We start from the raw sequence: 19,735 nt of genomic DNA on the forward strand, positions 1-19,735 counted from the left end.
ACGTGGACCAAGTAGTTGTGGCTCGAGGGCTCTAGAGCATAGGTTCAGTAGTTGTGGCACATGGGCTTAATTGCTCCATGGCATGTGGGATCTTCTCAGACCAGGGCTTGAACCCATGTACCCTGCATTGGCAGGAGGATTCTTAACCACTGCGCCACCAGGGAAGCCTGATGATGATGATGATGATGATGATGATGATTTTTTAATTAATTTATTTTTGTCTGTGCTGGGTCTTCGTTGCTGCACGTGGGCTTTCTCTAGTTGCGGCGTGCAGGCTTCTCATTGCGGTGGCTTCTCTTGTTGTGGAGCACGGGCTCTAGGCATGCGGGCTTCAGTAGTTGAGGCACATGGGCTCAGTAGTTGTGGCTCACAGGCTCTGGAGCGCAGGCTCAATAGTTGTGGCGCACGGGCTTAGTTGCTCTGCAGCATGCAGGATCTTCCCAGACCAGGGCTCGAACCCGTGTCCCCTGTGTTGGCAAGCGGATTCTTAACCACTGTGCCACCAGGGAAGTCCCTGGACCAGATGATTGTTAAAAGCCCTTCTAGCTCAAAATCGTTTGATTCCAAGTCCCACACCAGAAAATAAGTTTAGAGGTTAGGTAATATACTACTATTATATAAAATATATAATAAAAATTCATAATTCTAGCTGGCAATCCCTTTATTCCTTCAGGTTGTAAGTACTTATAACTTTATAATAGGAAATGTAAATGATATAGAAACAGAAAATCTAAATTAAGTAGCAAAGATACAAGCATTAAGAAGCATTAACCAAAATTTTTTTATGGTAAGTACTACCTTTATTTTAAAAAGTTATACATGCTAGAAAAAAGCATAAATGATGCATGTAAACAATTGTTTACCAAATATTTATTTTTTTTCCTTATAAAGGTGCAAATGATCTTTAAATGTAAACACAAATGTTGCCAAACATTTTTGTAGTGAGGGGAGGGAGAAGGTTATTCCTTATGGTTGTGGTTAAAGTCTTTTTCAAAGCTTTTCCTGTAAGATACATTGAAAAAAACTGGTGTATGATCACAATAACAAAAACACTTTAACCACTGAAATCTGTATTCTTTTTTTTCCTTAAAAATGTTAACTTTTTACCAGAAAGTGCAATTTGAGAGTAGTGGTAATAGTGGCTTTATAGAATGAGGATAATGATATATAGTTTTTATAAAAGAACCAAGATTTTATTAATTAAATGCCTCAATTGATTTTATACTCGTTAGCATACTATTACACGAACTGAAGAATTCATTCCCTTGGAGGCTGTGATTACAGGTAAGCCTCAGCTTCCGCAGGCCTGAGCATCAAGTGTAAATTGCATAACAGTATTCACTGCTGGGGAGAGGACATTTCTCCCTGCTGGTCCTTAGTAGCAATAGGAAATAGAAAGGAAAGTTGCTTCAGTCAGTAACATTTTTGAGCAAAAACTTGCAGAGTTACACGTGATTCTACTGGGGGATTCTCAAGACAGTATATGAGAATCATATACTGTTTTTGTAGAGGCACTGAGCAGAGCTCTAGATCTAGCAGGAACTCTATGGAAATATTTGAAAAAAAGACTTTATAGTGGCAAACAAGACCATAAGGAAGGAAACAAGATGTGAGCTTCCACTGATGAAAACTTTGGCATCTGAGTCCTGGTCTTACTGATTTAATGTTCCTTTTGAATTGTTCTAGTTAAATGAGATGTTTCCTTTGTTTTGTTTTTTAGATTTTCAAGTCTTCTGGTGCTTAGTGCAAGAATGATGGCTAACTAATACACCTTGCATACCTATCTTTGTCACTGGTAAGTAAGTCCCTGTAAGTAGTGGAGTCTTGTGGATGGAGTGCTTAGAACTGACAACTAGATCCCATATAGACCTCTTCCCTTATTAGTAGTTTCAAACTTAATCAGTATCTTAAAAATAAGGTTTTACTGCTTGAAATGTTTGTCTTTTTTTTTTTTGTCTTTCCTTTTTTTCTCTTTTGGTGGGAGGAAGGCTAAATCCCAAAACAAAAACAAAAAACCAAAAACCCAGCAACAAAAATCCCATGATAAATTAAAACCAAAAATAAATATTCTTCTGCACAGAACTGAAAATTACTGTGCAAAGGTGGCGTCTTGCAGGTGAAGTACTTTCAATGTATTTGTATTTCCACATGTTGAGGCACCGGCAAAGAATAAAATTTGTTTAGTGTTTTCTAGAGCTGTACAAAGCTCCAAAGTCAAAGCTCTCCACAATACAGAGGAGCATATGCATGACTGTCTTCTGTATGTTCACCATATATGGGATTCACAATGTGTCATTTTTATAACTCCTACACCACCTCCAAGCCGACGGTAATTCATCCCGCCATATAACCTGCAAAGAAAGAAACACAATCAGATTTCTAAATAGAAAAAGCACTATTTCTTCCATAACGTAGATGTTAATAAAACACAATTCTTTGTTTTGTATCACAACTAATATTTTTAGCTTCATACATCTCTTCCAAAGAGTAGGAGCTGGAATTGAGCACTGGCAAGTAGCAGAATTATTTCAGACATTGACTGAAATTCTCTGACTTACAGGACACTGTTTTAAGAGAGCACCATATCCATTTTGCCTTGTAACTTTATAACTCTACATCTAGACCGACTTATAACAATTACACAGAATCACATATTCTACATTTTTGTGTCTAATTTTGACCCTGGCTATAATATTTTCCCACCCACATTTTGCTTTTGCCTAAACTTCAATTATTTATTTCTATCCTTTTGTTTTGTATGTACTCTTAGAAGTCTTCTCAAACCCTTTATGGAACAAAGCTGGATATGATTAAATAAAGTCTGCATCTAGTTTGTGATATGTGAACAAGATCATCTTCAAAATTAAGGATCTCCATGGAAAAGAATATTAGATCCTCTGTCAACTGTAAGTATTGATTTTAAATTGGCTTTAAATTTGGGACATGTAACTACAAAAATTTATATAGTAATCCCTCAACAGATGGTCCTTAAGAATTTCATGAATATTACTTGGTCAAATATTACTAACATATATTAGTAACAGTTACTGAGAAACAAGTCCTTACATAGGATCATAGTCATTAAGTGGCAGAAATAAACTTGGCTGTCTTCCCAAATTATGCTTACCCAGATTCCCACTAAAAATAGAAAGCTGTATATGGAAGAAAATACACCACAAGTGACAGGCTCCTATTCATGAAAACCTGCCATTCTCTTTCCCTTAACCTCTATTAGGTTTTGCTGAAATGTTACCTTTTCAGTGGGGCCTCCCTGGGCCACCTTTTAAAGCGGATAATCCTCCCTGGACTCCCTGCCTCTCTGCTATTTGCCATAGCACTTCCACCCCTGGTATGGCACTATCTCCCTCATTGTAATGTCAGCTCCAGGCGGGCAGGGAATTTTGTTGTGTTCACTTTTGTATCCCCAGGGTCTACAGCACTCAGTAAATCTTTACTTCATGAACAAGGTTGTGAAAATGTGATGTATAAGCAAAAAGTGCTACAGTGTGATTAGTCTGACTAGTATTGTGACCACTGAGCCATACAGAGCATGAGAGAGATGCAGAATCCAAAGAATGTCATTCAGATATCTGTCAAAGTTGTGGTTTTCCCAGAGATGAAGACTATAAAAAGAACCCAGTAAATTCATTAGTTGAATCTTATATACTAATGAAAAAAATCTGGGTGGATAGTTACAGGCTCAAAATTAGAAAATGTATACACAGAATGCAGCAGGAATGGACTACGAGACTGCCCCTTCTGGAATATAAAAGTGACTATAAAAGACGTCAACTTATCTTTCATGGTCATGAGAAAAATCTTTCAGAATGTCTTCTGCCTCAGATATCATATCCAGACTGATGTCTGTGGTTTATGTGCAACCTCAACCACTGAGATGGTTACCCAGACGTGTTTAGGCAAATAAGCCCAATTCACTGAGAAAGAACTGCTTAGAAGGTAAAACTGTTTTTTTTTTTAAAAGCTAGTATTTAAAATAGATATTAGTATAGATATAAAGCACCTCAAACCCATACTATTAATATTTTATATTAAAAATGAGAATTGGGCTTCCCTGGTGGCGCAGTGGTTGAGAATCTGCCTGCCAATGCAGGGGACGCGGGTTCGAGCCCTGGTCTGGGAAGATCCCACATGGCGCGGAGCAACTCGGCCCGTGAGCCACAATTACTGAGCCTGCGCGTCTGGAGCCTGTGCTCGGCAACGAGAGGCCGCGATAGTGAGAGGCCCGCGCACCACGATGAAGAGTGGCCCCCGCTTGCCACAACTAGAGAAAGCCCTTGCACAGAAACGAAGACCCAACACAGCCATACATACATACATACATACATACATAAAAAGAATGTAAGCAGACAAGAATAGCATTAAAAAAAATAATAATAAAAAAATAAAAATAAAAAAAAAATGAGAATTAACTATATATTTTACCTTTTAAACTTGTAGTGTTTAAGAGACTTTGGCATATTAGAGCATCTATCAGATTAGTTTTGTGAATCAAGTTTAAAATGTGTGATTGAGCAAAGATTTAGACTTAGGATTTTAAGTTGAAAGGTTTAAGAGAATTTTGCTACATTTGTAAAAGTTTTTGAATATTTAAAATAAATGCAAGAGTCACCCGATTTATGTGAATTTATAAGAACTACTTAAGTATTTAGGAAGGATTTGTTAGAAAATTAAGGATTGAAAAGCAAAGTAAAATTAAGCCTATAAATACAGCTTAACTTAAATTCTCCTAAGTAAGATGTAGCCTCCTTGCTAAAAGTGACTGTTACAATTTACTAGACTTTAAAATAGAGTAATGACATATTTAAATATTTTTAAAACTCAAGAGAAAAAAATCAGTTTTAAAATGTAATAAAGTATTATTTTTAAAATGGTAACTGCAATTTGTTTTTCCTGGGCATAAAAATTGCAATGACAGATTGACAGCCAAAGGTCTAGGTTCTAATTCTAACTCTGTCACTAACTTGCTTAGGCAGGTCTCTTTATTTCTCAGTGCTTTAGTTTCCTCAGCTGAACATGACGGAGCTAGACGGGAGATTGTTTTTTCTGTTTTTGCTATCTCTAATTATAAAACTGGACAGTTACCAAAGAGAGGAATTTTGTAAGATGTCAGCCACTTTAGAGCACTGAAGTCAAAATAAGCCATTGAATATGGGTAACTTTGAGCCCTTTTCAAAGTACTGCAAGAGGTAATTCAATGTACTGACCATCTTGATTTTGATGGTCATGTTTTATCCCAAGCCCATGATTTTCAAGTCAGCAGTGAGGTGATTTGCAACATAGCTTAAAGGTTACCTCCATGTATTGGCATCAGGATCAAAAACTTCAATGGTCTTCAAGTACGTTGTGCCATCAAAACCTCCTACAGCCATGAGCTGTCCATTCACTACTGCCAGGCCAACCTATGGGACCAAAACACAGTGGCTGTGAAGAAACTGCTCTCTCATTAGATATGGATGAATCCATATATCCAATAGATATCAAAGAATTCGAGTGAAGTTAGATAAGGTAGTAGATAAGACAGGGAGATGCCTTTCAAAGAAGCAACTGATTACAAGATAAATCATAAGATGCAAACTATTGTATATAGAATGGATAAACCACAAGGTCCTACTGTATAGCAGAGGGAACTATATTCAGTATCCTGTGATAAACCATAATGGAAAAGAATATTAAAAGAGAATGTATATATGTATAACTGAATCACTTTGCTGTACAGCAGAAATTAACATAATATTATACATCAACTATACTTCAATAAAAGTAAATAAATCATAAAAATAATTCTCTAATTAAAGATATGATTGGATATAAGATATTTAACTTCTTGAGATAATAGTAATCAAAAGAAATTAACTTTTTTTCCAGTACAAAAGTGGCAGGGGTTGTTTTGCCCATACAGTGCATCTCCTCGCTGTCCCATTGTATTATACTTTACAGATCAGACTTCTTCTGCACAGCCCTCTCTTGGTGCTTTTGCTTTTCAAAGTTTTCAGTAGCCGGGCACTTACTCCACTACGGCGGGATGTCATAGCCACCACTGGAGACCACTGGTTGGTTCTGGGGTTGTATCTCTCAGCACTGCTAAGCTCTGTAGTGTCATCTCTACCTCCTACGGCATAGATCATATCCTGATACACTGCACAGCCTAGGTGTTTCCTCCGGGTCCCCATAGGGGCTATGGTGTGCCATCTGTTTTCCTGAGGATTATAACGCTCCACTGCAGGGAAAAGAAAAACCAGTAAGTGACCATGCAATCATTTCCTTTCACCTCTAGTTTTCTTCATAGCTACTTCGCTTTGTGATAACATATATTTTCAATAAGCAATCTGATTTTTGCTTCTGAGAAGGAATCATCTACCTTTGGACAATACTACTATATTCTCATTAGGGACTGATTTCTTTTAGGTATGGTTGGTGGAAAGGGCATGTGTTGGAGTCAAGGTACCTAGTTCTAGTTCTGGCTATATGACTCATTAGCTAGGTGACTTGTGGCATCTCTCCTTATCTTTAAATGACAGGATTAGACTATAAACCAGTTTATACTATAAGTTTTTATTTATTTTTAGATTATAATACAGAGGATTTTATTTGTTTTTTAAGGAAAGATGGTTGGGGGGAGGGAAATAGTAAGAAAATAGTTGTTTTATTCGTTATAAATTCCTAGCAATTTGTGAAATGAAGGGAGAAAGAAATACTTTGGGAATATACTAGTAGACTATGACTGCAGAAGGAGCTGAGGAAGAGCTAACAGTTGAACTCTCCTAGAGGGAAAATAATTTTCTTAATAAATGATAGGATAACATGGACTTTTTATACTTTTTGTAAGGGGACTCTCCTAAGAAAAATGTATTGCTTTGGAGAAACCAGACTGACTTTGGAAGGGACTAACCTGTGTTGAGTGGAGATGTCCCATCAGAGCCACCTACAGCGTATAAGAACCCTCCTAACACAGCCACAGCCACGCCTAGTCTCCTAGTACTCATAGAAGCCACCCGAGTCCACTTGTTCTCCTTCGGATCATACCTGCAGTAAGAAAAACCAAAGACTGCATGCATGTTTTTATTAAGTGAAGCCTTTTCCATAAGGTATGAAATTATGCTAAAGATATGTTAGATACATAGATTTGCTAAGGTCAGATGTACAGAGAGAATCTAACATATTTTACATAGTTATCAGTATTCTGACTTATGACACTGGGGCTAGAACTCTGAAAACTACATTTCTCCTTTGCCAAGCTGGCTCTCTACTAGATTCTGCCAAAAGGAAGGACTAGACACTTTCTGTTTGCTTGCCAACCCTGTCAATATTGTCTCAACATTGGCCTTTCACTCTGACAGTAGCAGTTAATTTCAGTTTCTAGACTTTTTCTGGCACTTCCAAAGCTAGCCTTGTTGGAGGTTTCAGTCACAGCTCTGTGAGGCAGCTCCTCTGAGCTCCTGAGATAACAGTACCAGTGTTCTGGTTATCTACTGCTGTGTAACAAACCACCCCAAAACTCAGTGACTTTCCACAATAATTATTTTACTAATTCTTATGTTTCCATGGATCAGGAATTTAGGAAGGGCTTCACAGGGAAGTTCTGGCTCAGGTATCTCATGTGATTGCTGTCAAATTGTGGCTGGAGCTGGAACAGCCAGGTGCTGAAGCAGCTGGGGGCTGGCTGGGCATGTCTCCATGTAGCCTCAGGGTCTCTCCATGTAGTCTCTCCATGTAGGCTAGTTGGGCTTCCTCTCAGCATGGCAACCTCAGACAGCTCAAGGCTTCAAAGGTGAGTGCCCCAAGAGATACAACTGAAAGATGTATCACCTTTTATGACCTAGCCTCGCAAGTCACATAGAGCTACTACCATACTGATAAGCCAGCCCAAATTTGAGGGGAGCAAACAGAGACCTCATCTCTCAATGAAGAGTTTCAAAGTCAAATTGTATGAAGAGCATGTGAGATGTCAGGTATTGTAACCATCTTTGGAAAATACAGCCTTCCAGAACCAGCCAGGCAGATAACCCTCCATGGAGATGTGAGTCACAGCTGTTCAGGGCACCCTCTCCTCAGGTGCTGATGGTCCTAGTTCTATGGGACCTCTCCTCCAAGCTTCTAGGCTCTAATAACTCTAATCTCTTTCCTTGTCTTCCCAGACCTAGGGTTCCTACAGTTACTTCAGTGTCCTTTTTTTTTTTTTTTTCAGCCCTTCAATATGTGCTAGCCAATTTTTTAATGTTAAATTCTCTTTACTAAAATAGCTGATATGGCTTCCATTTTTTTAAACTGAGCCCTGATTGATAAATTATTGGTGTTCAGAAATAAATATGACAAAAATCACTTGGAATTGTGCTGGGCATTTTATTACATAGGTGAAAAATTCTGTTAGTATATTAAGTATTATATAGCAAACTATATCAATATTACAGGATATAAAATAAATAATACTAAAAATAGCCCTTGTTCTTAAGAAGCAAGCGGGGGAGACAGAGCACATTCTTAAGGAAAAACCTCCAAACAAATTCTGAGAATGTAGTAACTCACAGAGATGAAAGAAGCAGAGATATAAGTGCTGCAGAATGGAGGCCCTGGAGAAAGGTTATGGTTAGTCAGTAAAGGTATCCTGAGGTTCATGCACTTTGAATAAAGTTTATTTTTCATCACTTTTAGAAAATTCTCAGCCAAATATTCTGTCTTCAAATATTGCTTCTGCTCTTATTGCTATTTTCCTTCTGGGACTCCAATTACATATGTGTTAGTCTATTTGTGTTCCCTGAGTTGCTTATGGTCTATTCTTTACATTCTGTTCTTCTGTTTGGATATTTTCTATTAATCTGGCTTTGAGTTTACTAACTCTGTCTTCTGCTGTGTGTCCAGTCTACTTCTACTCTATTTAATCTCATTCAATGAGTTCTTCATTTTAGATACTATATTTTCCAATTGTAGAAATGTACATCTTATTTTTAGATTCCAATCCTATATTAAAATTCTCCAACTTTTTACCCATTGATCTTTTCCTCTATTTTAGTCAATGTATTTATTATACTTATTTTAAAGTCTTCTTCTGTCAACTCCAAATATGGATTATCTATAAGTCGGCTTCTGTTGTCTACTTTTTCTCTCAATTATTGGCCACGTTTTTCTGTTTCTTTATATGTCTCATATATTTTTTTATTGTATGCTGGGCATTATCATAAAATAATGGAATCCTAGAAACTGAAATTGATATTATACCCCCCCTTGAAAACACCTATGCCCCAAACAATGCATTCACTCTTTCTTATATTAGGCAGACACGGTGAAACGTTGAACACCTCAATCCAATCAGGAATTAAGCTTTACAATCCACAGATTTAATGCAATTCCTATCAAATTACCAATGGCATTTTTCACAGAACTAGAACAAAAAATTTTACAATTTGTGTGGAAACACAAAAGACCACGAATAGCCAAAGCAATCTTGAGAAAGAAAAACGGAGCTGGAGGAATCAGACTCCCTGACTTCAAACTATACTACAAAGCTAGAGTAATCAAAACAGTATGGTACTGGCACAAAAACAGAAATATAGATCAATGGTTCAGGATAGAAAGTCCAGAGATAAACCCATGCATCTGTGGTCACCTAATCTATGACAAAGGAGGCAAGAATATATAATGGAGAAAAGGCAGTCTCTTCAATAAGTGGTGATGGGAAAACTGGACAGCTACATGTAAAAGAATGAAATTAGAACACACCCTAACACCATACACAAAAATAAACTCAAAATGGATTAAAGACCTAAATGTAAGGCCAGATACTATAAAACTCTTAGAGGAAAACCTAGGCAGAACACTCTCTGACATTAATCGCAGCAAGATCTTTTTTGATCCACCTCCTAGAGTAAAGAAAATAAAAACAAATATAAACAAATGGGACCTAATTAAACTTAAAAGCTTTTGCACAGGAAACTATAAACAAAACGAAAAGACAACCCTCAGAATGGGAGAAAATATCCAAAATACACAAACAGCTCATGCAGCTCAATATCAAATAAACAAACAACGCAAACAAAAAATGGGTGAAAGATCTAAATAGACATTTCTTCAAAGAAGACATACAGATGGCCAAGAGGCACACGACAAGATGCTCAACATCACTAATTATTAGAGAAATGCAAATCAAAACTACAATAAGGTATCACCTCACACCATCAGAATAGCCATCATCAAAAAATCTACAACAATAAATGCTGGAGAGGGTGTGGAGAAAAGGGAACCCTCCTACACTGTTGGTGGGAATGTAAACTGGTACAGCCACTATGGAGAAAGTACAGAGGTTCCTTAAAAAACTAAAAATAGAGCTACCATATGATCCAGCAATCCCAGTCCTGGGCATATATCTGGAGAAAACCATAATTCAAAATGGTACATGCACCCCAATGTCCATTGCAGCACTATTTACAATAGCCAGGACATGGAAACAACCTAAATGTACAATGATAGATGAATGGATAAAGCAGATGTGGTACATATATACAATGGAATATTACTCAGCCATAAAAAAGAACAAAATAATGCCATTTGTAGCAACATGGATGGACCTGGAGATTGTCATACTGATGGAAGTAAGTCAGACAGAGAAAGACAAATATCATGATATCGCCTATATGTGGAATCTAAAAAAAGGCTACATATGGACTTATCTACAAAACAGAAATAGAGTTACAGATGTAGAAAATAAACTTATGGGGCAGAGTCAAGATGGCGGCAGGGGAGGATGTGGAGTTCACATCTCCCCACAACTAGGGCACCGGCCGGACGCTGGTGGGGGACCTCAATGCCCAAGGAGATGGGAGGAACCCCTGAGAGACCGGGTAGGATGTGGGGGGAGTAAGGGGGGATGAGAAGTGGAGGCCAGACAGGACCAGCGCCCCTGAGGGGTGGCTGGGAGGGGGAAGGGGTCCCCACACCTGGAGGAACCCTTGGGGGGCTTGGAGATGGGGGGAGGAAGTCTAGCATTTCCCCTGCCCAATTGGGCCCCGGAAAGCCAGCAGGGCTCCCAGGCCGGGTCCTCCGCCCTCTGAGGCCCCCTCCGGGCCATGTTGCTCCTAGGGTCATAGGAGGGAGGCAGGGGGAGAAGAGGAGAGGAGGACGGGGAGGAGCCCTCTTTTTTTTTTTTAAATTAATTAATTATTGGCTGCGTTGGGTCTTCATTGCTGCATGCGGGCTTTCTCTAGTTGCGGCGAGCGGGGGCTACTCTTTGTAGTGCGTGGGCTTCTCATTGCAGTGGCTTCTCTTGTTGCGAAGCATGGGCTCTAGGCTCACGGGCTTCAGTAGTTGTGGCACACGAGCTCAGTAGTTGTGGCTCGCAGGCTCTAGAGCGCAGACTCATTAGTTGTGGCGCACGGGCTTAGTTGCTTCGCGGCATGTGGGATCTTCCCGGACCAGGGCTTGAACCCGTGTCCCCTGCATTGGCAGGCGGATTCTTAACCACTGCGCCACCAGGGAAGCCCCGAAGCCCTCTTTGATTGAAGAATCGGGGAGGCACAGAGGGCGTTTCCCCTGCCCACTTGCCCCTGGAAAGCCTGTTGGGCTTCCTGGTCTCGTCCCCTGCCTTCTGGGGCCCCCTCCGGATCTGTGGGTCCTAGGGGCATAGGAGGGAGGAGGGGGAAGAAGAAGAGAGGCCAACGGGGAGGGGCCCTCCAGGGATTGGAGGATTGGGGGGAACTCGCCTAGCATTTCCCCTGCACTCTCAGGCCCAGGGAGCCTGCTGGGGTCCTGGACCTGGTCCTCCGCCCTCCAAAGCCAGAGGCACTCCTGGGCCCCTCCTGCTGCACTGAGCCTAAGCCCCCACCCCCCCAGGGCCTTATCTGGCCCTGTGGGTCCTAAGCATAGGCCCCACCCACCACCTAAACCCCACCCCCCAGAGCCAAGGCCTTTTCCACTTTTTTTCCCCTCTTTTTTACTACTGTGGTTCTGTTTTACCTTCTGGTTGTTGTTTCATCTATATTTTTATTTTTTTATTCTTTCTAACAGAAATAAACGAAATAGAAACAAATAAAATAGCAAAGATCAATAAAACTAAAAGTTGGTTGAGAAGATAAACAAAGTCGATAAACCTTTAGCCAGACTCATCAAGAAAAAAACAGGGAGAGGACTCAAATCAATAACATTAGAAATGAAAAAGGAGAAATCACAACTGACACCACAGAAATACAAAGGATTATAAGAGACTACTACAAACGACTATATGCCAATAAAATGGATAACCATGAAGAAATGGACAAATTCTTGGAAAAGTACAATTTTCTAAGACTGAACCAGGAAGAACTAGAAAATATAAACAGACCTATCACAAGTAATGAAATTGAAACTGTAATTAAAAAGTTTCCAACAAACAAAAGTCCAGGACCATATGGCTTCACAGGCGAATTCTATCCAACATTTAGAGAAGAGATAACACTGATCCTTCTCAAACTCTTCCGAAAAATTGCAGAGGGGGGAGTACTCCAAAATTCGTTCTACAAAGCCACCATCACCCTGACACCAAAACCAGACAAAGATACTACAAAAAAAGAAGATAACAGACCAATATCACTGATGAACATAGATGCAAAAATCCTGAACAAAATACTAGCAAACAGAATCCAACAACACATTAAAAGGATCATACACCATGATCAAGTGGGATTTATCCCAAGAATGCAAGGATTCTTCAATATACGCAAATCAATCAATGTGATACACCATATTAACAAATTACGGAATAAAAACCATATGATCACCTCAATAGATGCAGAAAAAGCTTTTGACAAAATTCAACACCCATTTATGATAAAAACTCTCCAGAAAATGGGAATAGAGGGAACCTACCTCAACATGATAAAGGCCATATATGACAAACCCACAGCAAACATCATACTCAATGGTGAAAAACTGAAAGCGTTTCCACTAAGATCAGGAACAAGACAAGGATGTCCACTCTCGCCACTCTTATTCAACATAGTTTTAGAAGTCCTAGCCATGGCAATCAGAGAAGAAAAAGAAACAAAAGGAATACAAATTGGAAAAGAAGAAGTAAAACTGTCACTGTTTGCAGATGACATGGTAGTATACATAGAAAATCCTAAAGATGCCACCAGAAAACTACTGGAGTTCAATGAATTTGGTAAGGTTGCAGGATACAAAATTAATGCACAGAAATCTCTGGCATTCCTATACACTAACAATAAAAAATCAGAAAGAGAAATTAAGGAAACAATCCCATTTACCATTGCAACAAAAAGAATAAAATACCTAGGAATAAACCTGCCTAAGGAAGCGAAAGACTTGTACTCAGAAAACTATAAAACACTGATGAAAGAAATCAAAGATGACGTAAACAGATGGAGAAATATACCATGTTCTTGGATGGAAGAACCAATATTGTGAAAACGACTATACTACCCAAAGCAATCTCCAGATTCAGTGCAATCCCTATCAAACTACAAATGGCATTCTTCACAGAACTAGAACAAAAAATTTTATAATGTGTACGGAAACACAAAAGATCCTGAATAGCCAAAGCAATCTCGATAAAGAAAAATGGAGCTGGAGGAATCAGGCTCCCCAACTTCAAACTATACTACAAAGCTACAGTAATCAAGACAGTATAGTACTGGCACAAAAACAGAAATATAGATCAATGGTTCAGGATAGAAAGCCCAGAGATAAACCCATGCACATATGGTCACGTAATTTATAACAAAGGAGGCAAGAACGTACAATGGAGAAAAGACAGCCTCTTCAATAAGTGGTGCTGGGAAAACTGGACAGCTACATGTAAAAGAATGAAATTAGAACACTCCCTAACACCATACACAAAAATAAACTCAAAATGGATTAGAGATCTAAATGTAAGACCGGACACTATAAAACTCTTAGAGGAAAACATAGGAAGAACACTCTTTGACATAAATCACAGCAAGATCTTTTTTGATCCACCTCCTAGAGTAATGGAAATAAAAACAAAAATAAACAAATGGGACCTAATGAAACTTAAAAGCTTTTGCAAAGCAAAGGAAACTACAAACAAGACGAAAAGACAACCCTCTGAATGGGAGAAAATACTTGCAAACAAATCAATGGACAAAGGATTAATCTCCAAAATATATAAACAGCTCATGCAGCTCACTATTAAAAAAACAAACAACCCAATCAAAAAATGGGCAGAAGACCTAAATAGACATTTCTCCAAAGAAGACATACAGATGGCCAAGAGGCACATGAAAAGATGCTCAACATCACTAATTATTAGAGAAATGCAAATCAAAACTACAATGAGGTATCACCTCACACCATCAGAATGGCCATCATCAAAAAATCTACACACAATAAATGGTGGAGAGGATGTAGAGAAAAGGGAAATTCCCTTTTACATTCCCACTGTTGGTGGGAATGTAAATTGATACAGCCACTATAGAGAACACAGTATGGAGGTTCCTTAAAAAAACTAAAAATAGAACTACCATATGACCCAGCAATCCTGCTACTGGGCATATACCCTGAGAAAACCATAATTCAAAAGGACACATGTACCCCAGTGTTCACTGCAGCACTATTTACAATAGCCAGGACACAGAAACAACCTAAATGTCCAACGATAGATGAATGGATAAAGAAGATGTGGTACATATATACAATGGAATATTACTCAGCCACAAAAAGGAATGAAATTGGGTCATTTGTAGAGATGTGGATGGACCTAGATTCTGTTATACAGAGTGAAGTAAGTCAGAAAGAGAAAAACAAGTATCGTATATAAATGCATATATGTGGAATCTAGAAAAATGGTACAGATGAACCTATTTGTAGGGCAGGAATAGAGATGTAGACATAGAGAACAGACATGTGGACACAGCAGGGGAAGGGGAGGGTGGGATGAATTGGGAGATTAGGTTTCATATAAATACATTACCATGTGTAAAATAGATAGCTAGTGGGAACCTGCTGTATAGCACAGGGAGCTCAGCTCGGTGCTCTGTGACGACCTAGATGGGTGGGATGGGGGGTGGGGGTGGGAGGGAGATCCAAGAGGGAGGGGATATAGGTATACATATAGCTGATTCACTTCATTGTACAGCAGAAACTAACACAACATTGTAAAGCAATTTTACTCCAATAAGAAAAAAATAAATAAACCTATGGTTACCAGGGGGAAGCTGGGGGGAGGGATAAATTGGGAGATTGGAATTGACATAAACACACTACTATACATAAAACAGATAACTAATAAGGACCTACTGTATAGCACAGGGAACTCTATTCAATACTCTGTAATGGCCTATATGGGAAAAGAATCTAAAAGAGTGGATAGATGTATATGTATAAAGATTCACTTTGCTGTACATCTGAAACTAACACAACATTGTAAATCAACTATACTCCAATAAAAATATTAAAAAAAAAAAAAGGAATTGAGCTTTAGTTAGACTCAGTCCACCTTTGTTTTCAAATGTCTCAAGGATGAGATGTCTTGTATTTGTTGCAGGCCCCTCCCTATAGTAGGACTTTATCTTCTAAGCACTGTAAGATTGCATGAGATTTCACTTACCCTGGTCTACTACTCTCCTGTGCTACCCCAGCACTCAGCAAACATCCCACTGGGAAAAACAAAAGTATGTTCCAGAACCCAATCTGTCATGCCAGCCTACATGATTGTCAAAAGTTCCACTGATTTATCCTCCTCCAGGAGAACCCCTCTGCCTAGACCAAGTCCAGTATTCAACCCATGTTAAAATTTGGCAAATGTTTTTGGGAAGAAAATAGCTGATGATCTCAGCTCACATAAGATGGGCTCTTTCTTCAGTGGACACTTAGCTCATCTAGTCCTTGTTACTTCTATATGTCTCTGATGATTTTAAAAATATGATATTTGTACTTTGTCATTTTTTCCTAGTTGTTGCAGTGGGAATGATGGCTGTCACTACTTACTGCATTCTACTTAGAAGCAAAAGCCTTTGCATAACTATTTAAACCCTTTTATTGTAAAATAAAATATTGATACAGAAAGTCACACAAGAACAAATGTATAGTTTAATAAGTTATTATAAGGAAAGTCTACTTATTTATTTATTTTTTTTTTAAATTCCTCTACTTTTTTTTTTTTTTTAATTTATTTATTTATTATTTATGGGTGTGTTGGGTCTTCGTTTCTGTGCGAGGGCTTTCTCTAGTTGCGGCAAGCGGGGGCCACTCTTCATCGCGGTGCGCGGGCCTCTCATTATCGCGGCCTCTCTTGTTGCGGAGCACAGGCTCCAGACGCGCAGGCTCAGTAATTGTGGCTCACGGGCCTAGTTGCTCCGCGGCATATGGGATCTTCCCAGACCGGGGCTCAAACCCGTGTCCCCTGCATTGGCAGGCAGACTCTCAACCACTGCGCCACCAGGGAAGCCCAAGGAAAGTCTACTTATAACCACCATCCAGGCCAAGAAAAATAACTTTGTCTGCCACACTGGAAGCCCTTCCACGTGTCCCTTTCCAATTTAAATCCTTCCCCCAGGCAGGGTAACCATTATCCTGACTTTTACAGTAATCAGTTCCTTGCGTTCCTTTATAGTTTTATCACCTGCGTGTGCATCCCTAGACACTTACTCTTACTTATTAAATTTTTTTTTGTATTTTTATTTACTTATTTTGTATTTTTTTATTTTTTGGTCGTGCCACGCAGCACGCAGGATCTCAGTTCCCCAACCAGGGATCTAACCCGTGCCCCCTGCCATGGAAGCACGGGGTCTTAACAACTGGACCACTTTTTCATATTTTTAAAAAGTCTCCTTTTTTCTACAGGTTTTTCCTCTATTCTCCTTCTCCCTCCCCCACTCCCAGAATTCATGTTTTAGAACCTGGGGCATTTGACCTGCAACTTCTCCCACAATATGGATTTGATCGACTGTACACTTATAGTGCAGCTCTACACATTGGCCTGTCCTCTGTTTGTTCTGCCAACTGGCAGCTGGATTCAGAGGTTAGATCAGACCACGTTTGGTCCCTTTGGCAAGACTATAGAAGGTGGTGTGTTAGGAGCTGTTATTAATTCCTAGGTGCATTAATTTACTGAGTGTTGCAATATGGTGATATTCTATCCTTTATTTTCTTTTGCTGGAATACTTTTTAAAAAGAAACAATCCTCTTATCTACGGATCCTCTCTCTCTCTCCCCCCCTCCTTGCCTCTCCTTCTCTCTCCTCTCTCACTCTCTCTCTGCTTCTGTTTCTTTCTCTCTCTCTCTCTCTCTGCCTCTGTTTCCTACTATTTTATTACCCAATTCATATGTGATACGGTTGGTAAAAGAAAGCCTGGATATATGCTTACTAGTTTTTAAGATAATAAATAAGATCTTCCAAAGGTAACTAATTAGGGTTTTTTTTTAAAAATATCAACAGGAACCCATAGATTTAAATATATTTATTGGATTTTAATCAATTACAATTATTATCTCTTTTAAGGTTAAAATTGTGTCATCTTTGGTCAGTGGAACATCTTCAAATTGACTCTTGAATCTTTTTGATATCTAGTAGTCTTTGATAGCTTGCTTGCTATCTGGTATGACAAGATGGTCCAGGCTCATCTATACATTCCCTGTCCTAAAGCTGGAATCAGACATTTCTCCAAGAAGCCCTGGTTTCTTTTAGTGGGAAATGGAATTTCAAGACAGTCAGGGAGTGGAGATGTTCAGTGACTTGGCTGGTCATTATTTCTAGGCCTCTTCAGTTGACAGAGCTAGAATATAATTTTTTTTTAAGAAAAATTTAACTCAAATTCAGGACAACAAGGTGTTTTACTTAAACTCTTCTATTTTACATCCATATTCTTCCATATCTTCCTGGTTTTCAAGGACACAGAAGAGGACAGAATCAGAATAACCCATACTCATTTCCTTTATTCCACATTATACACATAGCAGTCTTAAAATAGCAATATTATCATTTCACTATTCCTGAGAATTAAAATTTCTTTCTGCATATCTCTTCCCATTCTTCCCCCACTTTAAAAATTAGTTGAACTAATTTACATTGAGTGACGATACAGCCAGGGCATGCTACACTCTTATAACCCTTATTTAGTCATAGTTCTCAGATTTACTGTATGTTTAATGTTCACTATTAGTCCTCTGTCAATCTCTCTCTAGTAATTTTTCTGAAGCTTGTTCTCTAGTAGATTCCTCAGAAACAACTCATGGGAACGTTTCCTGATTTCTTACATGTTAACAGTTTGTTTCTGCCTTTTATACTTCAAGGTCAGTTTCTCTAGGTAAAAAATCATTGGCTTACATTTTCTTTGGATATCTTAAATATGTTACTCCATTGTCTTCTGGCATAAAGTATTGCTTCAAAAAATCTAATAATCTAAATTTTTTCCCTTATAAGTAACATGTATTTTTTTGTTGATAACTAAAGGATTTTTTTCCTTTTTCTTCAAGGTCCAGTAATTTTATTAGAATATGTCTTAGTGTTCATTGTTCTGGGTCAGTATTCAGAGGATATAGTGTATTATTTCAATAAACCATTTCAATGTTTAAAAAATTACAACAGGAAAATAATTTTGAATCACAGTTTTTAGCATCTGCTCTGTTCCCTTGTTTTCATTTTCTTCTTCATGGACTCCTATTATCTGTATAGTGGATTTTTACCTGTCTTCAATATTTGTTGCTGTCTCTCAAATCCTTTTTACTTCTTTATTTCTTTTTGACTTTAAAACTTTCCTCTTTTTCACCTTCTATTTGTCTTTTGGCATTATCTGTTTTGCTTATTTGTTCTAATTTAACCCTTCATTCTAAAGTGATTTTTTCTTACATTTGTAATATTTTTCTGAGTTTTGTCATCTCATTTCTGAGCTTTTCAGATTCTGACTTGTGTATTTTCATATCTTGCACGGTTTTCCTAATGCCTTTTAGCATATTTCTGAAATAGTTGATTAGTTTTGATCTGTTCTGTAGTTGTATCTTTCTGGTGTGCTTTCATTCTCTGTAGAGACGTAATTGCTGCTTATTCTCTCTTCATATATTAGCTTTAATGGGATCTAGCCTCAATACCTTTCTGTTGCTCATTTTTACATGAAATGAGTTTTCCTGAACTCTTAGAAGAAAGAGTGGTTTGTGCTAATATTTCCAGTTTCATGGAGTTCCCTCTTTTTTTTTTTTTCGTGTAGCATTAAAAAATATAGTGGTTTGCCTCCTGAGATGTATTGGCTTTATTCAATACTCCTACTTTTAACCTGGCCTTCTCTTTTCACTGTATCTGTTGTCCTTGTCCTGCTCAATTTTGACTCTGCTCCCAGAAGTCTGGGCCCTGTCCTGGAAGGCCATCTTGGCTGGTCAATTTTGAGGGTTCCTAGTGACTAGATGGCTCTAGCCCAACTGGCTCTCAACTGGGGTGATTGTGCCTCCAACCCCACCCCCCAGGACATGTGGCAACGTCTGGGGACATTTTTGGTTATTACAACCAGGCATGTGCTAGTGGCACTTAGTCGGTAGAGGCCAAGGATGCTGTTAAACACCCTACCGTGAACAGGACAGCCCCTCCCCCACACAACAAAGAATTCTTCTGAAATTATCCAAACTTTCAGTAGTACTGAGGTTGAGAAACCCCAGTAAATCCTTCAGGTCTTACTGCAGGTCCCTTCCTGCACTTACTCTATATTGGGAGTGAGCAAAACCTTTCTTAGTTTTAGCTGTTTTTCATAAATTTTCCCCTCACACTTTCTAGTAAATATGTATT

At 38.7% G+C, this 19,735-nt stretch overlaps 1 protein-coding gene across 1 annotated transcript in view; it reads right to left on the reverse strand.

Annotated features, from left to right (window-relative positions):
* Positions 1 to 1,111: 1,111 nt before the first annotated feature.
* KLHL20 (kelch like family member 20) overlaps positions 1,112 to 19,735 on the reverse strand; it is a 79,300-nt gene continuing 60,676 nt past the window's right edge. The window contains exons 9-12 of the mRNA XM_061185697.1: positions 6,911 to 7,044; positions 6,030 to 6,238; positions 5,314 to 5,420; positions 1,112 to 2,351 (exon numbers count right to left, since the gene is read on the reverse strand). Coding sequence (XP_061041680.1) covers positions 2,267 to 2,351; positions 5,314 to 5,420; positions 6,030 to 6,238; positions 6,911 to 7,044 — 535 coding nt within the window. The 3' untranslated portion in view covers positions 1,112 to 2,266. The remainder of the gene's footprint in view (positions 2,352 to 5,313; positions 5,421 to 6,029; positions 6,239 to 6,910; positions 7,045 to 19,735) is intronic.

This window comes from Eubalaena glacialis, chromosome 3 (assembly GCF_028564815.1).
Source record: "Eubalaena glacialis isolate mEubGla1 chromosome 3, mEubGla1.1.hap2.+ XY, whole genome shotgun sequence".
Classification (NCBI taxonomy): Eukaryota; Metazoa; Chordata; class Mammalia; order Artiodactyla; family Balaenidae; genus Eubalaena; species Eubalaena glacialis.